Source organism: Camelus bactrianus, chromosome 14 (genome assembly GCF_048773025.1).
Source record: "Camelus bactrianus isolate YW-2024 breed Bactrian camel chromosome 14, ASM4877302v1, whole genome shotgun sequence".
Lineage (NCBI taxonomy): Eukaryota > Metazoa > Chordata > Mammalia > Artiodactyla > Camelidae > Camelus > Camelus bactrianus.
In genome coordinates this window covers 17584573-17610201 of record NC_133552.1, presented here as the reverse complement: position 1 = coordinate 17610201, position 25629 = coordinate 17584573, and the positions used below count along the sequence as shown (strand labels likewise).

At 36.1% G+C, this 25629-nt stretch overlaps 1 protein-coding gene across 9 annotated transcripts in view; it reads right to left on the bottom strand.

Annotated features, from left to right (window-relative positions):
- Window positions 1–590: 590 nt before the first annotated feature.
- The window catches only part of ZC3H13 (zinc finger CCCH-type containing 13), a 92939-nt gene continuing 67900 nt past the window's right edge, over window positions 591–25629 (bottom strand). For 5 of the 9 annotated variants that reach the window (XM_074378193.1, XM_074378194.1, XM_074378192.1 and 2 more), the window contains 9 exons: window positions 24274–24357; window positions 23395–23920; window positions 19939–20042; window positions 18407–19588; window positions 17202–17714; window positions 14600–14752; window positions 7168–7368; window positions 3903–4066; window positions 591–1431 (listed from right to left, as the gene is read on the bottom strand). In XM_074378193.1, the coding sequence (XP_074234294.1) occupies window positions 1261–1431; window positions 3903–4066; window positions 7168–7368; window positions 14600–14752; window positions 17202–17714; window positions 18407–19588; window positions 19939–20042; window positions 23395–23920; window positions 24274–24357 (3098 nt within the window). In that variant the 3' untranslated portion in view covers window positions 591–1260. The remainder of the gene's footprint in view (window positions 1432–3902; window positions 4067–7167; window positions 7369–14599; window positions 14753–17201; window positions 17715–18406; window positions 19589–19938; window positions 20043–23394; window positions 23921–24273; window positions 24358–25629) is intronic. The other 4 variants (XM_074378196.1, XM_074378197.1, XM_074378198.1 and 1 more) reach the window with 4 other exon arrangements.

Genomic DNA, 25629 nt, shown 5'->3' with positions numbered 1-25629 from the left:
ACAATGAATGTTTCTTCAAATGAACATAAACTTTCAATCAGTAAGATGTCACCTGTAGCAAAGAGGATACCAAACTATTGTGACAGGTAACAAAGGATTACAGTTTTTAACAAAAACCTGTCAGAGGCAATCATCCAATTACAATTTTGATGGGGTTCCTTCATTATTATTATTGTCTGTCCATAAATCCTGCAGCTTGGAGTCCATTTCAAATCCTTCTAAGAGTCCACTTCATGAGTTAAATATGTACATACAAAATAAAGCAGATATACTGTCATTTTTAAAAAGTAAATTATTTTACATATTCTAGGCTGGAGGCAGGTTAATGTAATCGAAGGTTATCGCTCTGAAAAGTATGATGGTAGGATTTTACAGCTCAGGTTACACAGGTTAACTCTTGGTTTATGTCAAGTATCACTGAGCTATGTCTGAAGGACGTCCTCACTCCTGTCACATTTATTTACAGTTGTCCAATAATAAGCACTTGAGCGGTAAAAATATTTCCACTATGAAATGTGTGATGTTGAAGACAAATGTTTCAGAGCATCAGGAATTAGATTAACAAAAGAGCAAAGTAAATCTAGAACAAGGAAAGGGAAGTTACATTTATTAAAAATAAAAATAGAATCTCTGATAACAAAACCATTTAGAATCCAAACATCTCCAACGTGCACTTAAGAATGCACATGTATTTAAAAAACCCACAGAGCCGTTAAGTAGTTTTTTTGTTTGTTTGTTTGTTTCGTTTTTAGAATTTTAGAAGCAAAAAAGAGCTGGGGCCGGCGCCTGCGGGAGGCCGGCCCGCAAACAGCGGGCCCAGCGCCCCTCCCCGTGTCCAGTCGGCGCGGAGGGTCATTGGGTGAACGCGCCGCTGCAGGTGGAGACGGCAGTTCTGGAGGGCTGATCCGGTACGTAAGTCAGTGGCTCCATTTCATAAAAAATCTGCAGAGGCTGGAAGAGCAGGGACGACCGTTTTCAAAATCTTCAGCTTTAACAGAAGGTACAGAATAAACTACTAAATCTAGAGGCTTTCACATTATTTTGCCCGAGTATCAAGTACTGTGTAAAAATTCCTGTAAAATCTTAAGTTAGACAAAACTAGTCTCTTTAAGCTTTAGATCAAAGCTCTTCACTCTGTCAGCATGGCTGATCAATCTTTTCTGCCTCTGTCACTAATAATGCTTGTCAAAGCAAGGAACTTTGAGAAAGAATGTGCACGGCTGAAGGAAAACAGTACCAAAAATGCCACTGGACGCCGTCCTAAGACACACACAGCTCCTGCTGGATACCGGGCTGTGAGAGTTTATTGTCTTCAGTCTTTTCCTGTCCTGGGGCTTGGCAATTAGTCTTCCGCTTAAATAATCGAAGGCTCAATCGTAACAATTCATTGTCCACCACAGGAGCATTCGTATAAGCTTGTTTTATGGTGCCCTGTTTGGAGAAAACAAAAACAAAGGAAAAAAACAGTGTACATGTTAGCTGAACAGTAGATAACAGCAGTAGAAAAGACAGGTTACCTGCTAACAAAAGTATCCGTTATAAGAAAAATTAATTTGGGATGGATATTAAATTAGCTGTATTAGATATTTAAAAGCAAAATTAGGAAAAGTTTTAAGACTCAAGGAATCTTAGAAAAGAAAGCAATCTTTAAAGGGTACCCAGTCTAACTTCTTGCTTAAAGTAGGAATCTTCTCAACAATCCCTCATAGGTCATCACGTTTTTACTTCATCATTGCTAATGATAAAACAAAATGACAAAAAACACACTACACATCCTACTGTTGAATGGTACTTTATTTCTTTTCAAAGAGTCCAGCTCTTTGGGATGAAATAAAATCTCTTCCCAGGAGCTACACACTAATTTGATTTTAGTTTCACATGACAACCTTTCAGTTCTCTGAAAAGAAGCACCAAACATTCCACACCTTACTATCTCCTTTGTTCTAAGATGTATGTCTCTCTCTACTGGAACTCAAAGCTACATTAGCATTTTTAAAAGGTATTGTCAGGAAATTTTGTTAAATGTTCTCCAACCATGTGTATGATGAAATAAGGTAAGATTGGATTATTTCCGGCATTCCGTTGTTTCTCTTCTAGACTCCTTAAAAGGAGCAGTAATTCCTTGATCACATCTGCACTACAAAAAATATTTTATAAGTTGTGACACAGTAAAATTGACTTATGTGTAGTTCTGTGAGTTTTTACTGATGTATACATTTAAGTAACCAAGTCCACAATCAGGATAGAGAAGATTCATCATTTTAAAAACTTCATTTATTATCCCTTCATATTCATACTTCTTCCCAACTCTAACCCCTTGTAAACAATGATAACTTTTATAATGTGCTATGCTAATGGTCTGTGCCGTGAATTAGGATTATAAGGTTGCAAACAAGGGTTCTCAACGAGGGGTATATTAGGGTGTCACAATTTTTGAACGGTACTAAATGGCGTATCAGAACACTAACCAGGAAATCCTACAAAATATTTTTTATAAAAAGGGGGCATGATTCTCATACCACTGCAAACCACAGTCTTTGCCAACTGGGGTTCCTTACCTGAGTTAAACAGAAGTTAATCTGAGTTTCAGTTTCCTTTATTCTTAAGTAAATACTTACATAAATAATCACTGGCTTTTCCTTTCTTTGATTTGCTCTATTCACATAAACACTGTTCTTGCATATATATAAAATTTATATGCACACACACACCTCCTCAGAGATAGAAGGTAGCTAGAGGTCTGTCTGTCTATGAGGAGAGTCAGAGATCTGTCTATGTATGAGGAGAGAGAGGTTTATCTCTCCTCATAGATAGGTAAGTAGACAGACCTCTCTCTCCTCAGAGACAGACAAAGATAGACAGATCGATAGGCAGACATCTCTCTCTGCTCTCAGAGAGGCTGACCCCTCTCCTCAGAGATGACAGAAAGAAACAGAGACAGACAGAAGTATAGACAGACCTTTCTCTCTCCTCACAGATAGATCTCTCTCTCTGTCTGTGTCTACCTACCTACCTGTTATGCAGACAGATAGAGAGACCTTTCTCATAGACACACAGACAGAAAGAACTCTCCTCAAAGAGAGATGATAGAAAGATAGACTTCTCTCTTTCTTCATACTTTTAGACAGACAAAAAGATAGAACTTTCTCTCTCCTCATAGATGGATAGGTAGAACTCTCCTCAAAGAGAGATGATATAGACAGATCTCTCTCTCTCCTCATAGATAGGATAGAGCGATAGACAGACTTCTCTTTGCTCCTAGAGAGATAGGGACGGACAGAAAAATACAGACCTTTCTCTCTCCTCATACACAGAGAGATAGACCTGTCTCTCCCCTCAAAGATAGACAGACACAAACAGAAAGATAGACCTTTCTCCTCTCCTTATATATATGTATATAGATATATAACATAAGGAGATAGATAACCCTCTCTGTCCTCATAGACATCTCTCTTCCCCCTCATATATTTCTCTCTCCTCTTATCTAGCTGTATGTCTGGCTATCCATCAGTTTTTCTCCGTGTGTGTGTAGATATATATATATTTCTCCTCAACACTCTGGGAATTTTTTCCCATTGATTTTCATTTTAAATAAATTTCTAGCATATTATCTAAAGAAATTTTCTAAATTAAAAATATTTCTCAATAGAGGATTTTAAATTTTCTTTATGTACAAAATTTTGACTAACAATTTGTTATTCAACATTAAATGTCCTTCAATTACTATTAAAAGTAAAGTATTATAAATTCTGATAGAATTCCTTCTTTTGCATGTAAAAGACTGAAAAACCAATCTCAAAAACAGTTAAGACCTTACTTAATCTCACTTCAAGCAAATGAAAAATGTGTCATCCATACTATGCAACAAACACTTAGCAACTCTTCTCAGCAAACGACAGTACCTTCTCATTTTTAACAAGCTGCTTTCGGATTGCAGAATCCCTTCTGAAGCATAATGCTTTACAACATGGGCCAAGATCACTAAGAAGACTCGCTCTTTCCTCTTTTCGTAGTAATGCAGCCATGTTGAGAGCTCCCAATTCATGTTCAAAAAGACTGTCTGCATCTTCAATAAAAAACAAGCATGCATTAATTTTCTGTAAAATAGAAGTGTTAACCGATTGCTTACATGAATATTCCTCAAAGAATACTTTATCAAAGTTAACCAGTATTGGTGGAAATTAAAGTCAATATACTCTCTGCAATGAAACTTCAACATGTAGTTTTGCTGCTAGTCTCAAAAAGAAATACTCTGATAACCACTTGAAGACAGACACTGACTGCTAACTGGGAAGAAAAGTTCAAGCTAAGAATTAAGTCAAATTCAGTACACTACTTACCATTCACTACTAAATTCTAGATTCAGAATTTTATTATAGCAAGATTCAAGTGGGACTATATTCTGTGACCTCTAAAGAACTTAGGAAAGTGATTAGGTATTAATTACCTAATCTGCAAATTTTATCCAATATTTGGTCACTGTAAAAACCTGGGACAATGTATGAAATTAAAATCCAGTTAAGTTACAACATTCAAGGTAGGGAGAAAACACTTACAACTTTATGAAAATAGAATTAAGGAAACGTTTGATTAAAAATAAAGAGACTGAGTTAAAAATAGACAAAAAGGAAGTCACAATAACAGAACAGGGCCAAATAACAGAAAGAGTAGTAACTTCAAAGCTAACATTTTAAGAGCTGGTCCAGTACCAATGGTACCAGGGTACTGTTTCTGTATTAAGCAGATTGTTACTCCTTTCCTTTGTGAGCTCTAGTAACTAACACCTAGGTAGAAGCAAAACAGACACTTTGACTGAGAATTAGTGGCATTACACTACATATTTCATTTCCTAAACTTGCAAAGCATAAATAATGAGATTAGACAATTAACAAGAAACTTGTCTCATGTAATAGATACCTAGTGAATAGGTTTATAACATAAAAGCATAAATGTAAATAAAAACTCAAAATTAGTAAACTGATGTCTAAGAATCATCTGAGGAGCTTTTTAAAATACAGTACAGCAGGGCTCTCGCACCAGAGCCACAGACTTCCCACAGCTGGAACCAGTACACCTGAGGCGGGAGAAGGCTGTTCCTCAGGTGATTCACACATAACGGCATTCGAGCCAACCAATGACACAGTCATATAATGCACACTATTAAAACGGAAAACAATCCCCAACATTACCAGTTTACTACAGATACAAATAAGTCTGCACTGAGTCCATGTACTTCCTTGAAAATTGCTCGACAGGACAAATTTTTTATTTAAATCATTATCTGCTGCCTTCATAACAGTAGAATATGAAACACACACTTGGCAAACCTCCCTATAAAGCGTAACGTGGCTAAACCTACAGTCTCTCTATGGTTTTGAACTGACCAGTACTAAGTTACTCAACAGACAGGTTAAACACATATGTAAGTACAAGTAAACCAAAGGAACTCAAGTAACTGGGAAAGTTTAGCTCAAAAGAACTTAATCATACTACACTCATGAAAACCCAGACAAAAGCACTTAAAATTTCAGTACACATGCAACTTTTCTGTTTTTAAACCTTAGAATTAAAAAACTACATATGGAGTGGGGATATACTTCAGCACTGTGGCACAGTAATAGACCAGCTGGATTAGAAAAAAAATTACCAGTTATTTCACAAATGTTTATTGAATGCCTACTATGTGTCAGGTACTGTTCTAGGCAGAAGCATAATTAGTAAGAATAGATTGTTTTGTTACTGCTGTATCCAATGTCTAAACAAAAAATGTCTTATTCTTTAGGGAACTTACATTCAATATCATATATTAATTCTCTAATGAAACTATCATAGCACCAAAACACAGGACTACTTGATAAGGAACAATCAAATCCCTCCTTAAAGTGTTTATTTTCATTTAGATTAAAGTGATCATTAGGGACACACTATAGTCTGATTCTGCTAACTATGCAATAGATTTTAACTTGAAATGCCATTAGCAAAAGCCAGAGGAGCAAATAGCTTTAGGGGTAGATAAGATCTTACGGGTTTCATTACATCATTTTATGCCCACAGGAGTTAAGATCACAGGCAAACAAGGTAAAAAGAGTAGGGCAAGAACTCAAGACATTGGTCATTTGTCAGGCTAACACACACTCACTATTATACTTTAAGTTTCTTACACGTACATTCTATGTATATTGGGCCATCTTAAGATCAAGAGTCTTACTGCTTATGCTAACAGTTAAAGTAAGAACATGAATTTATGAAACAAAATTTCTTTCAATTTTTTTCAACTTTATATTAGTAAAAAGTCAATTCATTTAACTAAACTTTTTTATTCCCATGACATAATATGAAATAATCTTATTGCTTTCACCTTTTTACCTCCTTTCCTTCTTTTTACACTCCTCCTCTCCATTAATAAAGCATTAATAGGCTTCCAAAACAGAAAAAAACAATCTATAAATTAAATAGTGTTCTGGAATAATGAAAAGCCGTAGTAGTGAGGTATAAAACCCATGTGATAAAATATTTTCAAACTAAATAGTAGCAGTTAATATTTAATGAGCATCATTATATGTCAGAAAGTAAAGTGTTCTACTTGTAATAACTCATTTGCTCCTTCTAACAATCATATGAATTTAGTGATGCAATGATTCTTAGCTTGTAGGTGATGACAGTATCACGTAGATTAAATAGCTAGTGGTATGCCTACTGGAATCCAGGCCATCTGGCCCAGAGACTAAGCTCTTAACTACTTTGTTAAAGGCTCAACCTAAACACCTGCATTTGAGTAGAATCCCCCAGTTCCCAGGGGAAAGGGTTGCCAAGATACCCAATTTGCTTAGATATGAAAAATACCTAGTTCACTTTCCCAGGCTCTGCTTCATTTAGCCCTGGCTAAACTACTGAGCATTCTGACATTAGACCTAACCTGTTAAAAAGTAATTCTGATACAGAAAGATCATTCTGCTGTTTTTATAACTTTTCTGCAGGCTTAAATTTTTCTCAAATTAAACTCTGACCATGAGAATTAAATAATGAATATAAGCGATTCCTCAAAAACAAACAAAATTTTTAAAAAGTTCCTATAGTATAACCGCTATGTGAGGACAGAATAGAATCCTTTTCAAAATCCTTAATAGTTATGTGAGACATTATATAGTTAAAGTGGGATAGAATTACCTTTGGGTTTTTCCAAAAGTCTCTGACACGTTTCTTTGACTTTGGTAAAGAGTTCAGAACCAGCCAACTTTTTAGAAATCCCAACTCTCAGCATAACAGCTCCAGGTGTGAATTTTAGGAGTGCAGCCCCAGGCTCTCGTGGTTCTTTTGGATGCTTTGGCATAAGACCAGACCAATCCACATCTATCACATCTAACGGATCTATAAAAAGTTAAAGAACAGAGTTTTATTACACCAAGAAATACCATTCTTGTTATCTATGGACAAATATATAGATTGCAAGACACCAAAAGCGTTAAGTAACAAGTAATTTAAATTAAAAAAGCATATTCTTAAAAGCTTTTCTATAAAAACTAATATTTAAAAACCTCACCAAAAGAAAATAGACAAAGAGGTGGCAGGTAAGCCATGCCCCTGCCACCCCCTACTCCCCACCATACTGCTGCTGTTTTCCTGACCACCTGCGAGCTCCCATGGCCAGCCCACACAGGGGATGCCCCTTGAAACTGGGCTCCAGTTGCCAGGGGTGATTGTGTTTCTGGGCCCAATGGGTCTAAAACAATCAGAGATAGTCAAGAGGCAAGCAAGAACTTGGGCATGGTTAAACAATAAGTTACATCATCTACAGTCTCTTCAAGACTGAGAGCAATACCTGTTTCGCCTAACACATAGAAACAAACAAACAAGTCAAGCAAAATGAAGAAAGAGGAGTATGTTCTTAATAAAAGAATAACACAAAGATCTTCCTCCCCTCCAAAAAGCTTAATGAAATGGAGATAATTTATCTGATAAAGAATTCAAAGTAATGGTCTTAAAGATGCTCACCAAACTCAGAAGATGGATAAATAGAGAAAGAACTTCAACAAAGAGGTAGAAAATATATAACAGTACCAAACAGAAGCCACAGAGCTAAGGAATACAATAATTGATCTGAAAAATACAACAGAGGAATTCAATAGCAGACTAGATAAAGCAAAAGAGAAGAATTAGTGATCAGGAAGATAGGGCAGTAGAACTTACCCACAAAGAGCAGCAAAAAGAAATAAGAATTTAAAAAACTGAAGACAGCCTATAGGACCATGGGGCATCATCAAGCAAAATAACATGCACATTACAGGGGTCCAAGAGGAGAAAGAGAGAAGGAGAAAGGGACAGAAAAATTATCTGAAGAAATAATGGCTGAAAACTTCCCTAAACTGGGGAAGCAAGGAGACATTCAGACCCAGACTGTTCAAAATAAGATGAATCCAAAAAGACCAATAACAAGGCATAATATAATAAAAATGTAAAGAATAAGAGAATCTTAAAAGCAGCATGAGAAAAACAACTTAATATGTGCAAGGGAATCCCCAATAAGACTAATTTCTCGTGGAAATTTACAAGCCAGAAAGGAGTGGCATGATATATTCAAAGTGCTGAAAAGAAAAAAACCACTAACCAAGAATACTCTACCCAGCAAGGTTATCACTGAGAATTGAAGGAGAGATAAAGGGTTCTCCAGACAAGCAAAAGCTAAAGGAGTTCATCAGCACAAAACTGGCTCTACAAGACTTGTTAAAGGGACATCTTTAAGCTGAAAAGAAAGAGCAACAATTAGTAACAAGAAAACATATGAACTTAAAAATCTCATTGGTAAAGGTGAATATACAGTAAAAGTAGATTAATCACTTATAAAGCTAATATGAAGGTTAAAAGACGTAAGTAGAATAACTATAACTACAATAATTAGTTGAGGGATACACAAAATAAAAAGATGCAAAATGTGACATCAGAACATAAAATGTGAGTGTAAGGGGAAAGTAAAAAGGCAGTTTTAGACTATGTTCAAACTTAACCTTTTATCAATGTAAATAGATACAGGCTGCTCTATATGAGCATCCTGGTAACCATAAAGCAAAAACCTAAACAGATACACAAAAGATAATGAGAAAAGAATCCAAGCATAATACTGTAGAAGTCATCAAACCACAAGGGAAGAAAGCAAGAGAAGAAACACAGAGCAACCACAAACCAGCCAGAAAACAATTAACAAAATGGCAATAGTAACTCCATACCTATCAATAATTACTGTAAATGTAAATGAGCTAAATTCACCAAAGACAGAGTGGCTGAATGGATACACTAATAAGACCCAATTATATGCTGCTTACAAGAGACTTACCTCAGATGGAAAGACATACATACATAGAAAGTGAAGCGATGAAAAAAGACATTTCATGCAAACAGAAACCAAAAAAAAAAAAAAAAAAAAAAAGCTAGGGTAGCTATACTTACACTTGTATCACACAAAATAGACTTAAAGAATGTTATAGAACACAAAGATAGGCATTACATAAAGGGGTCAATCCAACAAGAGATAATATTTGTAAATTTGCACTCAACATAGCACCTAAATATATAAAGCAAATATTAACAAACTAAAGTGAGAAATTGACAATAGTACAGTAATAGTAGGGGACTGTAATACCCAACTCAAATCAATGGCTAGATCATCCAGAGAGAAAATCAACAAGCCTTGAATGACACATAACACCAGATAGACTTAAAAGATATCTGTCTATCCACATAACATTCTATTCAAAAGGAGCAAAATACACATTCTTCTCAAGGGCCCAAGGAACATTCTCCAATACAGATCATATGCTAGGCTGTAAAACAAGTTCCAATAAATTTAAGACTGAAATCACTAAGCATCTTTTCTGACAGCAGTGGTATGAAATTAGCAATCAATTACAAAAATAAAACTGGAAAAATCACAAATATGTGGAGATTAAACAACATGCTACAGAACAACCAATGAGTCAAAAGAGAAATCAACGGAGATGTAAAAAAAACCTGATATTTATACTGCAGAAATACAAAGAATCATAAGAGATTACTATGAATAACTATATACCAATAAAATGGAAAACCTAGAAGAAATGGACAAATTCCTAGAAATGTATAATCTCCCAAGACTGAAACAGGAAAAAAATCAAGAATATCAACAGACCAATTACCAGTAATGAAACATCATCAGTAATAAAGACTCTGCAACAGAAGTCCAGGACCAGATAGCTTCACAGGTAAATTCTACCAAACATTTAGAGAAGAGTTAATGCCTATCATTCTCAAACTATTTGAAAAAATTGCAGAGGAAGGAATACCTCTCCAAATTCATTCTATGAGGCCAGGATCACATTGATACCAAAAACCAACAAAGATACCACAAAAAAACTATAGGCCATTATCACTGATGAACATAGATGCAGAAATCCTTAAGAAAATATCAGTAAACTGCATTCAACTATACACTAAAAGGATCAAACACTATGATCAAATGTATTTACTCTAGGGATGCAAGGACAGTTCAATAGCCACAAATCAATCAATGTGATATACTATGTCAACAAACTGAAGAATAAAATCATATGATCGTCTCAATACCAGAAAAAGCTTTTGCCAAAATTCAATATCCATTTATAATGAAAACTCTACAGAAAGTCAATATATAGGGGGCATATATCAACATAATTAGAGACCATATATGACAAATCCACAGCTAACATCACACTCAATGGTGAAAAACTGAGAGCATTTCCTCTAAGATTAGGAACAGGACAAGGATGCCCACTCCTGCCACTTTTATTCAACACAGTATTGGAAGGTCAAACCACAGGAATCAGACAAGAAAAAGAAATAAAAGGCATCCAAATTGGAAAGAAAGAAATTTAACTATCATTACTTGTGGACAAAATGATTATATATATAGAAAATCCTAAAGACTCCACCAAAAACTATTAGAACTAATAAATGAATTCAGTAAAGTTGCAGGGTGTAAAATTAATATACAGAAATTGACTGTATTTCTATACACAAACAACAAACTATCAGAAAGAGAAATTAAGAAATTCTCATTTACAATCATATCAAAAAGAATATAAAATACCTAGAAATAAATTTAACCAAGGAAGTGAAAGATCTATACACTGAAAACTGTAAGACATTGACAAAAGAAACTGAAGAGGACTAATAAATGGAAAGATATTTCATGTTCATGAATTGGAACACTTAATATTAGGATCATGCTCCCTGATTCAAACTATACTACAAAGCTATAATAATCAAAGCAGTATAATACTGGCATAAAAACAGACACATAAAATGACTATAACTCCACAAAAAATGTTAAATAAAAAAAAAGAAATGCTGGCATTCTTTAGAGACGTGAAGGGCAGAAAGCACAGTGGATTCAGGATTAGGGAATCCTGCCATGGCATGCCTTCTGAAACACAGCTAAATGGCAAAACCACCAGTTGGATGGAAACAAAAAGAGGAAACTAAGGTGGACAAAAGTCACATTGGCTGTGTCATTTTGGGATACCATTTAGGGCGTGCTATCTCGGGCAGCCAGGTGAACAGGGGCAGAAGCTAGTTGACACCTTGACCATATTTTATGAACCAAAAATCAGAACACATGATCTGACAGATAAAAATTTACTCGTGGGATAGAATATTTTAAACTAAAACTGATCAGAAAACTCCAGAATGTGTGGTGACAAAAGAATAGAGCAACAAGACAAACTAAGTTGTATCTACTCAGCGAACTCCACAAAAAGGCTAACTGAAACTGGCTCACACACTCCAACTCTGTTACATGTTTGTTTACACCCACAAAAAGAGTGAAAAAAAAATGAAATTTAAGATGCTTATTTTAAGATTTCCTTAGTGGGGAGGGTATAGCTCAGTGGTAGAGTGCCCACTTGGCGTGCACAAGGTCCTGGGTTCAATCCCCAGCACCTCCATTAAAATGAATAAACCTAATGACCTCTCCCCCCTAAAAAATAAATAAATAAAAATAATTTAAAAAACAAAAACAAAACAGACACATAGATCAATGGAACAGAATAGAGAGCCCAGAAATAAATCCATACATATATGGTCAATTAATTTATGATAAAGAAGCCAAGAATATACATTGAGGAAAGAAAGCACAGTCTCTTCAATAACTGGTCTTGGGAAAAGCAGATAGCCATATGCAAAATAATAAAACTGGACCATTATCTTATACCATACAAATTAACTCAAAATGGATTCAAGATTTGAATGCAAGACCTGAATCCACAAAACTCCTACAAGAAAAAAGAAGCATTAAGCTCTTTGATATCACTCTTGCTGATATTATTTTGGAACTGACTCCAAATACAACAGCAACCAAAGCAAAAATAAAGAAGTGGGACTACATCAAAAAAGCTTCTGCACAGCAAATGAAACCATCAACAAAATAAAAAGGCAACATACTGAATGGGAGAAGATATCTGCAACTAAAATATCCATTAAGGGGTTAATATCTAAAATATATTAAGAACTCATACAGCTCAATACCCAAAAAAAAAAAACAAGCAATCTCGTAAAAAATGGGCAGAGGATCTGAATAGACATTTTCCCAAAGAAGGTATATAGATGGCCAATAGGCATATGAAAAGAGGCTCAACATCACTAATCATCAGGAAAATACAAACTGAAACCACAATATTATCATCTCACACCTGTCAGAACAGCTATTATCAAGAAGACCAGAAATAATAAGGATGACAAGGATGAGGAGAAAAGGATACTCTTGTGCACTGCTGATGGAAATGTGAATTGGTACAACCAGTATGGAAAACAATATGGAGGTTCCTTAAAAAACTAAAAATAGAACTACCATATGATTCAACAATTCCACTTCTGGGTATTTATCTAAGGAAAATACGAACACTAATTTGAAGAGACATATGCACCCGTCTGTTCACTGTAGCATTATTTACAATAGCCAAAGTACAGAAACAACCTAAGTGTCCATCAACAGATGAATGGGTAAAGAAGGTACACACACACACACACACACACACACACACGATGGAATGCTACTCAGCCATAAGAATGAAATCTTGCCATTTGAGGCACATGGATGGACCTCATCCCACTAACTGAAATAAGTCAGAGAAAGGTAAGTATGATTTCACTCATATGTGGAATCTAAAAAAAACCCAAAAGAATCAAACAAAACAAAAAGAAAACCAAACTCACAGATACAGAGAATAGACTGGTGGTTTCCAGAGGGGAATGGATTTGAAGGTTAGATAAAATAGGTGAAGGGTATCAAGAGGTGGAAACTTCCATAAAATAAAATAAACAAACTTCTATAAAGTAAATAAATCACGGGGGTGTAAAGTACAACATGGTAACTATAGTCAATAACACTGTATTTCAACATTAAAAGTTCCTAGAGAGTAAAAGTGGAAAGTTCTCATCACACGAAAAAAAATTTTGTGACTGCATGGTGGCAGATGGTAACTAGACTTAATGTGATCATTCTGCAATGTATACAAATGTTGAATCATTACACTGCATACCTAAAATTAATATAATGTATGTCAATTATACTTCAATAAAGATCCCCAAAACCAAAAAAACGGGCAAGCAAACAAAAGCCTAAGCAAACCCACTGCTACAAATAAACTGCTTGAGAGATCCTCAATGAAAGAACTCCATTATTTCACTAAGATAAGGTCTGACATTTTGCAACTTGGTACTAGAATTCTTTCAAGGTTTAAATCTAGGAATATATTTACTTTGTATGTGTGCATGCATACACAAACACACACAGGCATACAAATAATTCATTATGAAATTACTTTAAGAAACATGCAGTGGCTATGATTAAAACAGAGCAAATGGCCTATCCATTGATAAGGAACAGTTTAGGAAATTAATAAAACAATATTCTATTTAGAAATACCCAATAGCTGATGATAATAAAAATAACACTCACATATGTTATACATTAGTAGAAAAATTATAGAATATAAGAACAAATTTAAGTCAAAATAAAAATTTAATATTCTACATACCCAAAGAAAGCAAAGACCCTCACTGTGATAAAAACGAAAAAACCCCCAAAAGAACATTAAAGATTGTTGCTTCTTAGTGTAGTCACTGGAGTACATTCTGGGAATAAATAAAATACTATAAGTCAAAATAATGACTGGATTCAGAATATTGATAGAAAGAAGTATATAAACAGTGTTCAAATATAATTTCAACCTTTGTAAATTTCTGAATGGTTGTTTCAAAAGTTGGTTTGTGGCAGCACAGTTGTGAAGCTCTGTATCATACACCGATCATCTAGAACACTGCTAGACAAGCAGGGTTTGGTTAGATTCCAGGTCATATAAAATGAATCTTAAACTCTGGAAAGGAAATCTTACAATTTTAATATTTTAAATAATGCCCTTTCAAATCTACAGGCAATGTCTACTTAAAAATGAGCAGAGCATATTAATTTTCATTTTATTGGCCTTTCAAAGTTAATTAAAACATAAATGGGAAAATTCTAACTGAAAGGAAACAAAGAATACATCAGTACCATAATTAATTCTTATGTTCAGCTACCTCTACAAATGATTACCTGGCATCTTCTCTTCATCCTGTTGGTCCTCCCTCTTTTCAGCATCACCTGCCAGAATTTCATCTAGTTCATCATCACTGATTGGCTCATATCCTTCTCCAGCACCAGATCCTAATGAATGCACATCATCTAACTTGGATTCATCATCTCCTACTAAATAGAAAAATTAATTTCAGCTCAAAGAGAGTGTTAAGGAAAAGGCACAGCTAAGTGAATCCAAAGAGGAGAGGCTGTGCACACTAAAAAAAATTTGAAAAGCATTTTTTTATTTGAAAACTGTATTTCCTAATTATTCAAAACACTTGCTAATTACAAAAGAAAACTTAAAGATTAGTTTAGTTTTAATGGCAAGAACACAATATGAACAGCAATATCAAACTAGGTTATAAGATTACAATTAAAATATGAGAAATAAAATCTACCACTAACATGTTAATGTTGATTATGTTGTATTAATTTTTTATAATAAATCTTCAAGTAAATCCAGAGAAATCTACTTATTTCAAAAGGATGCATCAATTTCTTTACTGAAATAAACTCATTAAAGAACTTATAAGCGAATTAGTAAAATTTATTTGAAACTTTTAAATCTTAGTTCATTAATACTTCATTCATGATATGAAGAACTCCATAATGAAGTAAAAATGTAGAAATGCCATTTATTTCCCCCATCTCCCAATTTATCTTTCCTATTCCAATGTTTTCTTTTAATTAATGAATGGAAGTTTTAAAAGAATGTTGTCAAAAAAAAAAGTTGTCATACAATTTTAAAGTATTTCTGTTAGTAACCACTAGTGTACCTTCCATTTCTTACTTTACTGGTTTTTCTCAACTACCTCGGCTAAAGCTTTGTTTCCTTGTGAATTAGTTTTGAATCTGAACTATCATAAAACCACATACTACACTATTTCTAATCAGGTGTTATCCACACACTTTTCTGAGTTTGTAACACTAGTTTTCAAAATGCAACATATGCTCTATACATATAAATTGTAGCAAATAAAATACAATAAACTATGAGATATTTTTAGTCATTCAAATAATTTTCTACTCTATTAAATTCTGTAATAATCTCATACCACCAATTCACCTCTAAGGTAAACAATTTTAATAACTTCATTATATAAATATACATCTAAACATAAATACAAACAATAGGATTTTTAATTTTTCAACCTTATCAAACTAATTTTCCTACTTTTATGAATAAGATTTTTCACTTCACAATAGGTAAATTCACCCATAAATTTCTACCCTATGTTATCTGTGATCACAACCAATGAACAGTATGTTTTAGGGATGAAGGGCACAGACTCTAATCATGAGAGAATCATTATAATGATCAGTTCCATTATATTCAACTATACCCCAAGACTGTACTGCCATTAGTACTATGGCTCACAAATTGATGCTATTTAAATTCAAAATTGAGATTAAAATGAATGTGAAGAAATGTTTGGGTAGAAATGTTTTTGTCAAGTAGAAAAAATATGTAACAATTGGCATACTAGAATATATCTAATCAAATAACCAAAAGATACAAAGATGCTTATAGTTTTAAAAGAATGTGAATTTTATTCTGGGACCAGAGCTATAATATATCAAATGAAAAGAATAATTAAATATTACCGCTTATGTACGTAATATCCCAGAAGTTTCTTGGGGGTTATGTCAGAACAACAGTGGTATCAGAATTGGACAGTTCATGGAGGCAGAATTTCCAGGAGAATTCTCAGGGGGGCCATTACTATTGTTAACCTGGGCTATAATTCACCAAAGAATAAGGTATGGTGCACGTATGGACAGGCAGAACATACCTCCTTCCATCAGCCATTACTGTGCCCCTGCTATAGTCTCCATGGTAAAGAAATGAAAAGCTATGATGCCTAACAAAGAAGTACAGTACAGTGGGGAGAAAACCATGGGAAAATAATTACAATACAGTGCAAGGATGCTATTAAAGATGTATAAACAAGCCGCTATGGCAATCTGAGAGTAAGCACCTTTAGCAAAGGCAGCTCATAGAGGAAATAATAACGGCACTCGCAGTTTGAGTAAGAGAAGACAAAGGGAAAAGGTCTATCAGGCAATGGGAAGAGAGGGCACGGAGAAGGCTGGAGAACGTAGCCCATTCAGAGAATGCAGGGGCACGAGTCAGTCTGCAGAGCATATCGGGGTGAAGAGTGGAGAGCAGATGTTCCACACAGCTGAGGCTGGCTCTGAGCGGGCAAAAGGGTTGATGTGGAATTCTCAGGATCCCCTTCTAGGAGCAGGGAGTCATTTAATAAGGGACCTGGCACCCTCAGGTTTTAGTATCTGTGGAGGGCTCTGGAATCCATTCCCCACAGATACTGAGGGACCGAGGGATGACTGTAATCTTTTATTCCACTTAGGCACATTTGAACCAAGTCTATCTTAATAGTACCAATGAGGGGAGCACACTTCTAAAGTATCATAGGGCTTTTCCTTATAAAATCTAGTTTCCCTAAAAAACAATAGAGTCAATACGCGTATCAGATGACCTTTCAAACAGAAATACTTGTTACCTGTGAAACCTGAAAAGGAACGGAGTAGTGTAACAGACAAAAAGCATGATACTCACCTTCCACACTCTCAGTTCTTTCAGCTTTATTGGTATCTTCAAATCCCTGCACAGATCCTAAATCTTTATCCATTCTCTCCTTGTCCAAAGCTACAGAGTCTCGGGAAGTGCCTTCTAGGTCTCTTTCATGTTCATTCTCCAGTTTTGCTTCACTGCGTTTTACAGACTCAATTTGAGAACTCTCAAAAGTTCGGTCTCTGTCCCTGTCCCTTTCCATGGAGTCAGAGATCAGTCTCTCTCTTTCCCTGTCCAAGTCTCTTCTTTTGTCTCGTTCTCTCTCGCGTTCCCGTAGTCGGTCTCGGTCCCTGTTCCGTGGCCAGTCTTTATCGGCATCTCGCTCCCACTCCCTCTGCCTTGCATCTCTCCTCTCTCTCTCCCGCTCTCTATCATGCTCATAACGTTCACGCTCCTGAAGCCTATCTCTGCTATCAAACGACCCTGACCTTGAATGGACCTGTCGATCTGACTCAGGAGAACTTCTTCTTGAACTATGGCTTCTTGAATCCTGGCGATCTAAAATAAATATACCATATTTATACTAAAGAGTTAACATGTGATAAAATAAATAAAATGCTTCATTTTAAGGTCCTTTAAAACTTACAATTTATCCATCCCTTTCTCAATTAAAGTGCTAATTAAAACATGTAAAAAGCATGTTTCCTTGTTTATTTCCACTATAACCACAAAATATCTTCAAAGAAATAAGTACATAAAATGGTTAAGCAGTAACAGAAAATTGATCATTTCATTATCTGATCTCTTCCTGTCCCCCTACCTTATTTTCTGTGGTCAAAAGACAAAGCATCAGCTGCAGGAAGAACAGCTGGAAGGTTAAAATTTCAGGCATCAATAGAGGACTTGAATACATAAATGTTTCCACCAAGCATTCCAAGTGTTTCTACTAAAATCTTGATATTAAACCAATTGACATCAGGGTTTCTACTAAAATCAGCGTTTCTACTAAAATCCTAATATTAAACTGACTGACATCATTGAATGTACTTCTACTATAACACTGATATTAATGTAACACGTAACACTTTGGTGGGATGGTTAAGCTTTTACTTCAAGTTCCTTGAAATTTAAGGCAGTGTATAAAGTAACCAATTTAGCATTTACTTTAAAATTATAATTTATATAAAACAGTAAACTATAAAATACACTAACATAGGAAACACTGGTTAGATTATAATTCATTTTATTACCTGAAGAAGTACTTCGACTGGGTTCTCCACGCTTTAGCTGGTCAATCCTAGATTTCCTCTCTCCTGTGACTTCCAGACTTTTCGTTTTTTCTCTGTCTCTTGAGCCACTATGCAGTACTCGCTTTCGACCGCTTTGGTCATCTCCACTCCGATGTGCAGAATCATTGGATGGGGAGCGTAGGCGGCCGGATGTATGGCTACGATTACTCCGATTGCTGCCAAGGCTGCTACTCCTCTTTTGATCCACTGGCTTGCGATGTGGCGCATCGTCTATAGTAACATGAGGTGCCTCTACTTTTTCTACTCGTGTTCTGTGGCATTTCCTATGTGAATCTTCACTGGTTGGATTGGTGGTGTTGGTAGAGGTGGCAGAGCTGGAAATGGTGGTGGCAGAGGTGAAGCTGGTGGAAGCAATAGCAGCAGAAGTCAAAGCAGAAGCTGGAGGAGGAGGAGGAGGAAGCGAAGATGGAGAAGGAGTCCTTCCAGGAGTAGCAGTTGTGGCAGCATGCTCTGGTTCTGTCACCTCTGCACGGTCGGGCACGTCCTCATCAGACCAGTCACTGAATGCTGTGTCTTCCTTTTTCTGAAGATCCTCTAGCGTGCCATCCTTATCATTGGAAATTTCAACCAGTTCCTCTTTGGTTGTTATAGGGGGAGTCCGTGGGCCTCTTTTCTTCTTACTCTGCTGGACTGCTTCTTCATCAGAAATATCAGAATCCCCTCTGGATCTCTTACGCTTTTTTTCAACACTTTTCTTCTTTTGTCCTTTTTTTGGTGAAAATACTTGACCATCTTCAGATGCTGTCTCTGTGTTACCCCTCTCTATTCCAATATCATCCTCTTTCTTTTTCTTAATAGGTTTCTTTTGAATTTTTGCTTTTTTCTTGTTTTCATCGTGGGCTCGATCAGATGTGTCTCGGTCTTCAGACAGGTGGTGTCCGATCATGTCTTGTACACGAGATCTTGAGCTCTCTGGGATTTCTGCCTGGTCTCTCTGCTTGTCTACAGAAGAAACTTTCTCTTTGAACTCCTGCTCCTCATAGCGCCTTGAACTTTCTTTTCTTTCTGGTTTACGATCTTCTTCTTTCCATCTTCCCTGCCTGTCTTCTGTAAGGTGTGATGGACTAAGAGAACGAGATTCGTGAGGTCGAACAACCTGGCTCAAGAGTCTGTGTTTTTCATCTATTCAAAAAGATAAAAGTAATCACACTTTCACCATGCTAACATATTGCATGTTACATATAAATAATAATAAACCAGTCTCTCACTTTTCATTTTAAAACTTTAAAAGTAACAGTAATTTCAGTAAAAATTAAAATATGGCTTTACTACAAATAGCAGGAAATAGTGCCATTATGATAAAATGGCTGTATTTTCAATATACACTTTAGTGACAATGGGAAGTATTCAAAGGCAGTGGAGCAAGAAAAAATTTTAAACCTTAACTCATCATTTCCTACTGATGTCAAAGAATGGTGTCATGGCTACAAATGAGTATGACTATGGAAACACAGAAAACAGATTCTGCTTACTTTTGTCATCTCCACTGTTGTAAGTGTCACTGTCAGGGGAATGTTCCCGCCGGCGCTTAGGTGACTGACGAGGGCTAGGACTCCCTTCATTTCTATAGCGCTTCCTAAATCAGACAAACGTAGTTTATAAAATTCCAGGGGATGAAAAATAGATTTCTTTACTACATTTTTACTATTACTTCTTTACTTATAGTAACTAGAATATATAATTGTAGGATAGCAATACTGTCAGCACTATTTATATCATACAAAGGGTATTCAGCATCTTTAATAAAATTCTTCATTTGTTAAGACTAACAGCTGTGGACTTAAAATACATGGCAATAGTTCTTTTTTTCATTATACATGTAGAAATACTCAACTGAGATTTGCCAGATTTAATTACTGCAAAGTGGTAACATACAGCTGAGGAATCAATGCACCCTCTACCGAAACTCACTCATTAGTTTTACCTTTTTATGGTGCAGAAATACCTTATGCTGGAAAGCCAAATGAGAAAATCTAGTACTGGCTCTGGAGTCAAAAAAAGACTTGAGCTGAATTTATAGTCATGTTACTTATTATGCAATCTTAGGTAAGTTCCTAGAAGTCACTGAACCTTACCTTTTCCATCTGAAAATAAGGGAAAAAATGAGAGTCCATCACATAAAACTGCAGTGAGGAATAAACTAGTTATGCCATAAGCCCAGGGCCAGTCACGCTGTGGGTACACTGTAAAAACTGGTTCCTTCTTACCTCTTAGAACTAACACACCTGTTTGGTGACAAAATAATTCATACGTTCACTTTATTTCTTGTTCTTCAGTTAAACTTTAAATGACTAACGTATATCTCTAGGTAGTTAAGTTATTCTAGTGTTTACTTACATATTTTCATTAAATCTTGACCACTTTTTTTTTTTTTAAACTCACGTTGTTTGTTGAATACTACGGCCAAAAGCTGAGAAACACTGCAGCACAGGAGCACAAGAATTTCTTTGACCACTCTTTTATGTAGATGAGCAACCAGGTGGAAAAGAAGGAGGCCCCAGGTGTAGTATGACAACTCACAGGCCCAAGCTTGTGCAATTCCTTATCCAAAGCTCCTGCCATCATTAGGCCATATGTTTCCCCACTCTCTGAATCTGGGTTGGCCCAGTGACTTGACAAGAGGATGTGGTGAAAATGACACTGTCTAAGTCTAGAGATTTAGGACTCAAGAAGCCTTAAAGTTTCTGCTTTTGCCTTCTTGGTGTGTTTCTACTATTATACACAAAAGCAGAATTTATACTACTGGAGGATGTGAAGTCAAGTGGAAGAGAAAATAAGAAGTCCTAAGCAACAGCCAGCACCAATTGCCTGACATGTGAGTGAGGCTATTTTGGGTCATTCAGACCCAGCTGAACTGCCAGATTGACTGGAGGAGCAAAAGTGATGCCAAGTGAGACCAGGAGAAGACCCACTCTGCTGAGCCCAGCCAAAATGCTAACCCACAGAATCATGATCAAATAAATGGTGGTGGTTTTAAATTTCTAACTTCTTGTGCGGTTTGATACACAGCAAGAGATAACTGATAACACAAAAAAATTTAAAACATGCAAAGAAGAAATTTAATTTCAAGGAAGTATCTTCAGAAACAAAATTACAGTAAAATAAATACTATGGCAATTCAGCAAACCTTCTACGTAACAGTGGTTAAAAACAAAAGTACTGTATAAATCCGGCTACTAAGATGACAATACGATTGATAAAAACATCAAGATATTAATCTCATATAATTAATCTCAAACAACTGGTTATTTTATAGAACTGTTGACTTTTAAGTTTCTTGGGCCCTTGTCAATGCTTAGAATGTCTAGCTGTGAAAAAACCAAAAAAACTTTGGCTATGGTAAACTGAGATCAGATGCACAGAAAATATAAAAGCACAGGACTGAATAGTAAATAAATAACAAAGATTTAAGACTTTTAATCTTAGAAGACAGCTAAAGAGGTCACACAAGGAAAGAGAAATAGTATGTATTATGTGCCTATATGTGTTAAAGGTAATATCTGAATTTTATGTTAATGTAAGATTTTTTTTTTTTAAACGTGGGGAGAGGGAAGCCAGAGAGTGAACTACAGAAAACCTTGGCTTCAGACTGACGGGAAGGCAAGACCTGATGAAAGAAGCCTCTACTTCTATGCTAGGTTGTTTGTCTATAACCATAATCCATAATAGAAATGATGAAAAAAGCCTAAAGCAGAGAGCTGTATTCATCATGAGGCAAATGAGCTGGAGGTAAGGGCAAAGAAATTAAAAGATAAATAAATTATTTCCAGTTTGTTTTAATAAACTTAACTATACACTTTATTCCAGTTGGTTTTTTTTTTAAAAAAAAGCACTTAATTCCAATAAGTTTGGGTTTGTGTCTATAAAACCTCAAGATGACCAGTCAGAGCCCAGAATTCTCATGGCTAAGGTGATTGGCTTTGCTCCCTTGTCTATTTCTCAACTAACAAGAGTGCCAGCACAAGGAGGGATGCTGAGCTGATACGTTTAACTCTGGGGCCATCTTAGCCATCATTTGGAGAAAACCTTCCTGAGTCTAAAACTAATACAGAAGAAAATAGTGGAGAGATATCATTCTTGATGCTTTGTTTGAGAAGCTGGATACAGTCGCATCAGAACAAATAAAAACTAATCATGACTGCGACATTAAGCTGTACACCAGAAGTTGACACATTGTAACTGACTATACTTCAATAAAACAAACAAACAAAAAACTAACCCTAGACTTCACAGATACCTGAACAAATATATTTTGGGGGGTATTTTAAAAAAGGGGAGGTGAGAGAGAAAAGAAAAGAGAAAACACCCTTATATATATCGGATAGTAAAAACACATCTTTTGATTCCAGTAACCTACTACAACTCTACCGCCCAAGAGATGCTTCCTCTCTCTCTCATCTTCTTCTGGCTAGGCAGTGGTTACAGGAATTTCCTCAGTTCTAAGACACTGTGAATGCTTCTGCAGCCTGGGGGTAGTCACCTCAGACTTCTAAGTACACAAAACTCATGAAGGATTATCAAGAATAGCACAAGCATTATCTCCTGGTGATAAGCCAACTCTATTAACTAGTTATAAAATGGATATGATGGGATATAAATCCAATGATTCCACCACTTTTAGGTTGGACTCTTGTTAAAAAGAAGTCTATAGTAGGCAAATGAACCAGTGTGCCATCAAAAATGACTGTAATCAAACAGTGAACAAGAATTATTAACTTTATCCCTTGGATACAGAAAGTAGAATGAGAAAACTTATTTTTTTTTCCTAGACAATTCAAAAGAGTTTAAACACATAAGACTGAAACACAGGAAACTACAGAGGAACAAGAATTAGCAGGCTATCAGGGGCACGCTGAGAAGCATTAAATGGAACTGTCTGAATTCCTCACTGAAGTATCTGTAAAAACCTGGTTCAGCATCACTCTTACTTTGACTTCCTCTCCTCGTGTCCATCTCTTGGATTCCGGTCTTCTCGGATATCTTCCCGCTTTTCTCTGCGGTCATCTCGTCCCTTGTCTTTGTCTTCCCAGTCCCTCTGGCGCTCGCGTTCTTTATCCCTTTCTCTTGCCCTTTCTCGTTCCCGCTCTCGCTCCCGCTCCCGCTCCCGCTCTTCTCGCTCTCGCTCCCGCTCTTTTTCCCTGTCTCGCTCCCTCTCTCTTTCCCTCTCTCGATCGTGGTCGCGATCTCTCTCCCTCTCCCGGTCTCTCTCTTTCTCTCTCTCCCGCTCTCTCTCCCGCTCCCTGGCGCGCTCTCTCTCCAGCTCTCTCTCCTTCTCTCTCTCCCGCTCGCGTTCCCTCTCTCGCTCTCGCTCCCGTTCCCGCTCCCGATCTCTCTCCCGCGCCCTTTCGTCTCTCCTGTCCTCCACTCTGTCTACTCTTCGTTCCTCTCTTCTTTCATCACGCTCAAGCTCGTCATTCCTCCCCTGATGTCGAATTGGTGAGCTTGGTCTTTGATCTACAATGAAAATCAAGTTTTGTCAGTGATTAATTTGATAGATAACCTATTGGTAAGACAGTATGGCAAATCTTAAATGTTATCTGTGTATAGGGTCACACTAGCAACAAATATAAATCAGGTACTGTATTTACTTTTACTTTATAATCATCCAAATAATCACCACTAGATGTTTAATAGTATTTTTTTCTTAAAGGTAATTTTGATTTGCCCTCTAACTACTATGTTTTCTGCTTCCCATCAACCCCACCTCCCACCTCCCGCTGATCCACCTTTGATCTTTCTCTGCATGCTCCCTACCCTACCTCCAGCCCACTGCTCCAACCCCACTTTCTGCCATCTCTACCCTTCACCTCTGATCTTCTCTGTCCCCCCAGCAGGACCTGAGAACACTGGTGGCAAAGGATAGGGGCAGCAGGAGGTGTAGAACATAGGAGCTGAAGGAAAAAAAAAATTTCCCTCGTAAGTCACACCTCTAGTTTCAGGCCGCAATATATACACATCAAAGTGCAGCTACTATGTGAGGAATATATAGTAGAACAAAACATCTATTAATATTTGTTGCTGCAATATCAATGTATCATAAACTAGAATACTGAGGGTACTGATGATTAGCAATCTTGAAATAATCAAATGTAAAGTGTTTCCTATTAGTGGTATGTATTTATAACTAACTAATAAATTAAAATTTTTATGTAATTATATATAGCTGATTATCAGAAGAAGAGCTGTTTTCTTAAAATGTTAAATGATAATCTCATCATATATATGTATATATTTTTTTAAATACATGAATCATATAAACAGAAACTGCATGCTGCCCAATATGCCCAGTTGAGCAAGAAATTAGCCTGGGATCAAAAAATGTCTAAGAAAATGGCATGAACTTTTCCACAGACATAGCCATTTCTAAAAGTAGCTCATAGTGCTAGGATCTAGGCTACTATGATCTTTTTATTTTCATACTACATAGTAATGTTTATTGGTTAGTCATAAAAGTCAGACTACAATATGGCCAACAGGTTTGTAAGTGGAATCTCTAACATTAACTTATTCAGCAGAATAATTTTAAGGATATTTCCAGGGAAGGATTCAATACAGCAATTTGAATTACCTTTCTTATCACAGAAGAAAAAGATAATTATCCACATTTACTCTGTAGAGGTTATAGATCAAGATACAAAAGTTCATAGAATTTTAAAGCTAAAATAAAACTAAACATTGCAAGCCCCATGTCCCCTTTTCTTCTTAAAAACACAGAATTTATGGTCCAGAAGCTGACTTGTCAAAGTCACAGAGTTGGTAGACACATCAGGACATCAGGACTAGAAGTCAGTTCTTGTAAACTCTATTTTACTTTTGCTGAAACCAACCTAAGTTTAAAATGGTTCTATGGTACTATTCTTTGGATTCCTGGAATGCTATAAACTCATGTCTTACACTGTCTGAATTCCTGGCTTGGGGGTCATACTAATGTCATAACAATTACAAAACAACCTGAAGCAAATTCAATACTGCAACCATAGCAATTTATACTTGAAATTTCTGATTACAGCAATGTCCGGGAAGAGACTACTGAGGCACTCTTTCTTTGTGTGTGACAAATAAAAACTACTTTCCCAATGTCAAGGTTGGGACTGGGTTCCTACTTTAAAGAAAATGGAAAGGATATAAGAATACTACCTTAATACATCTAAAATATCTTCCCT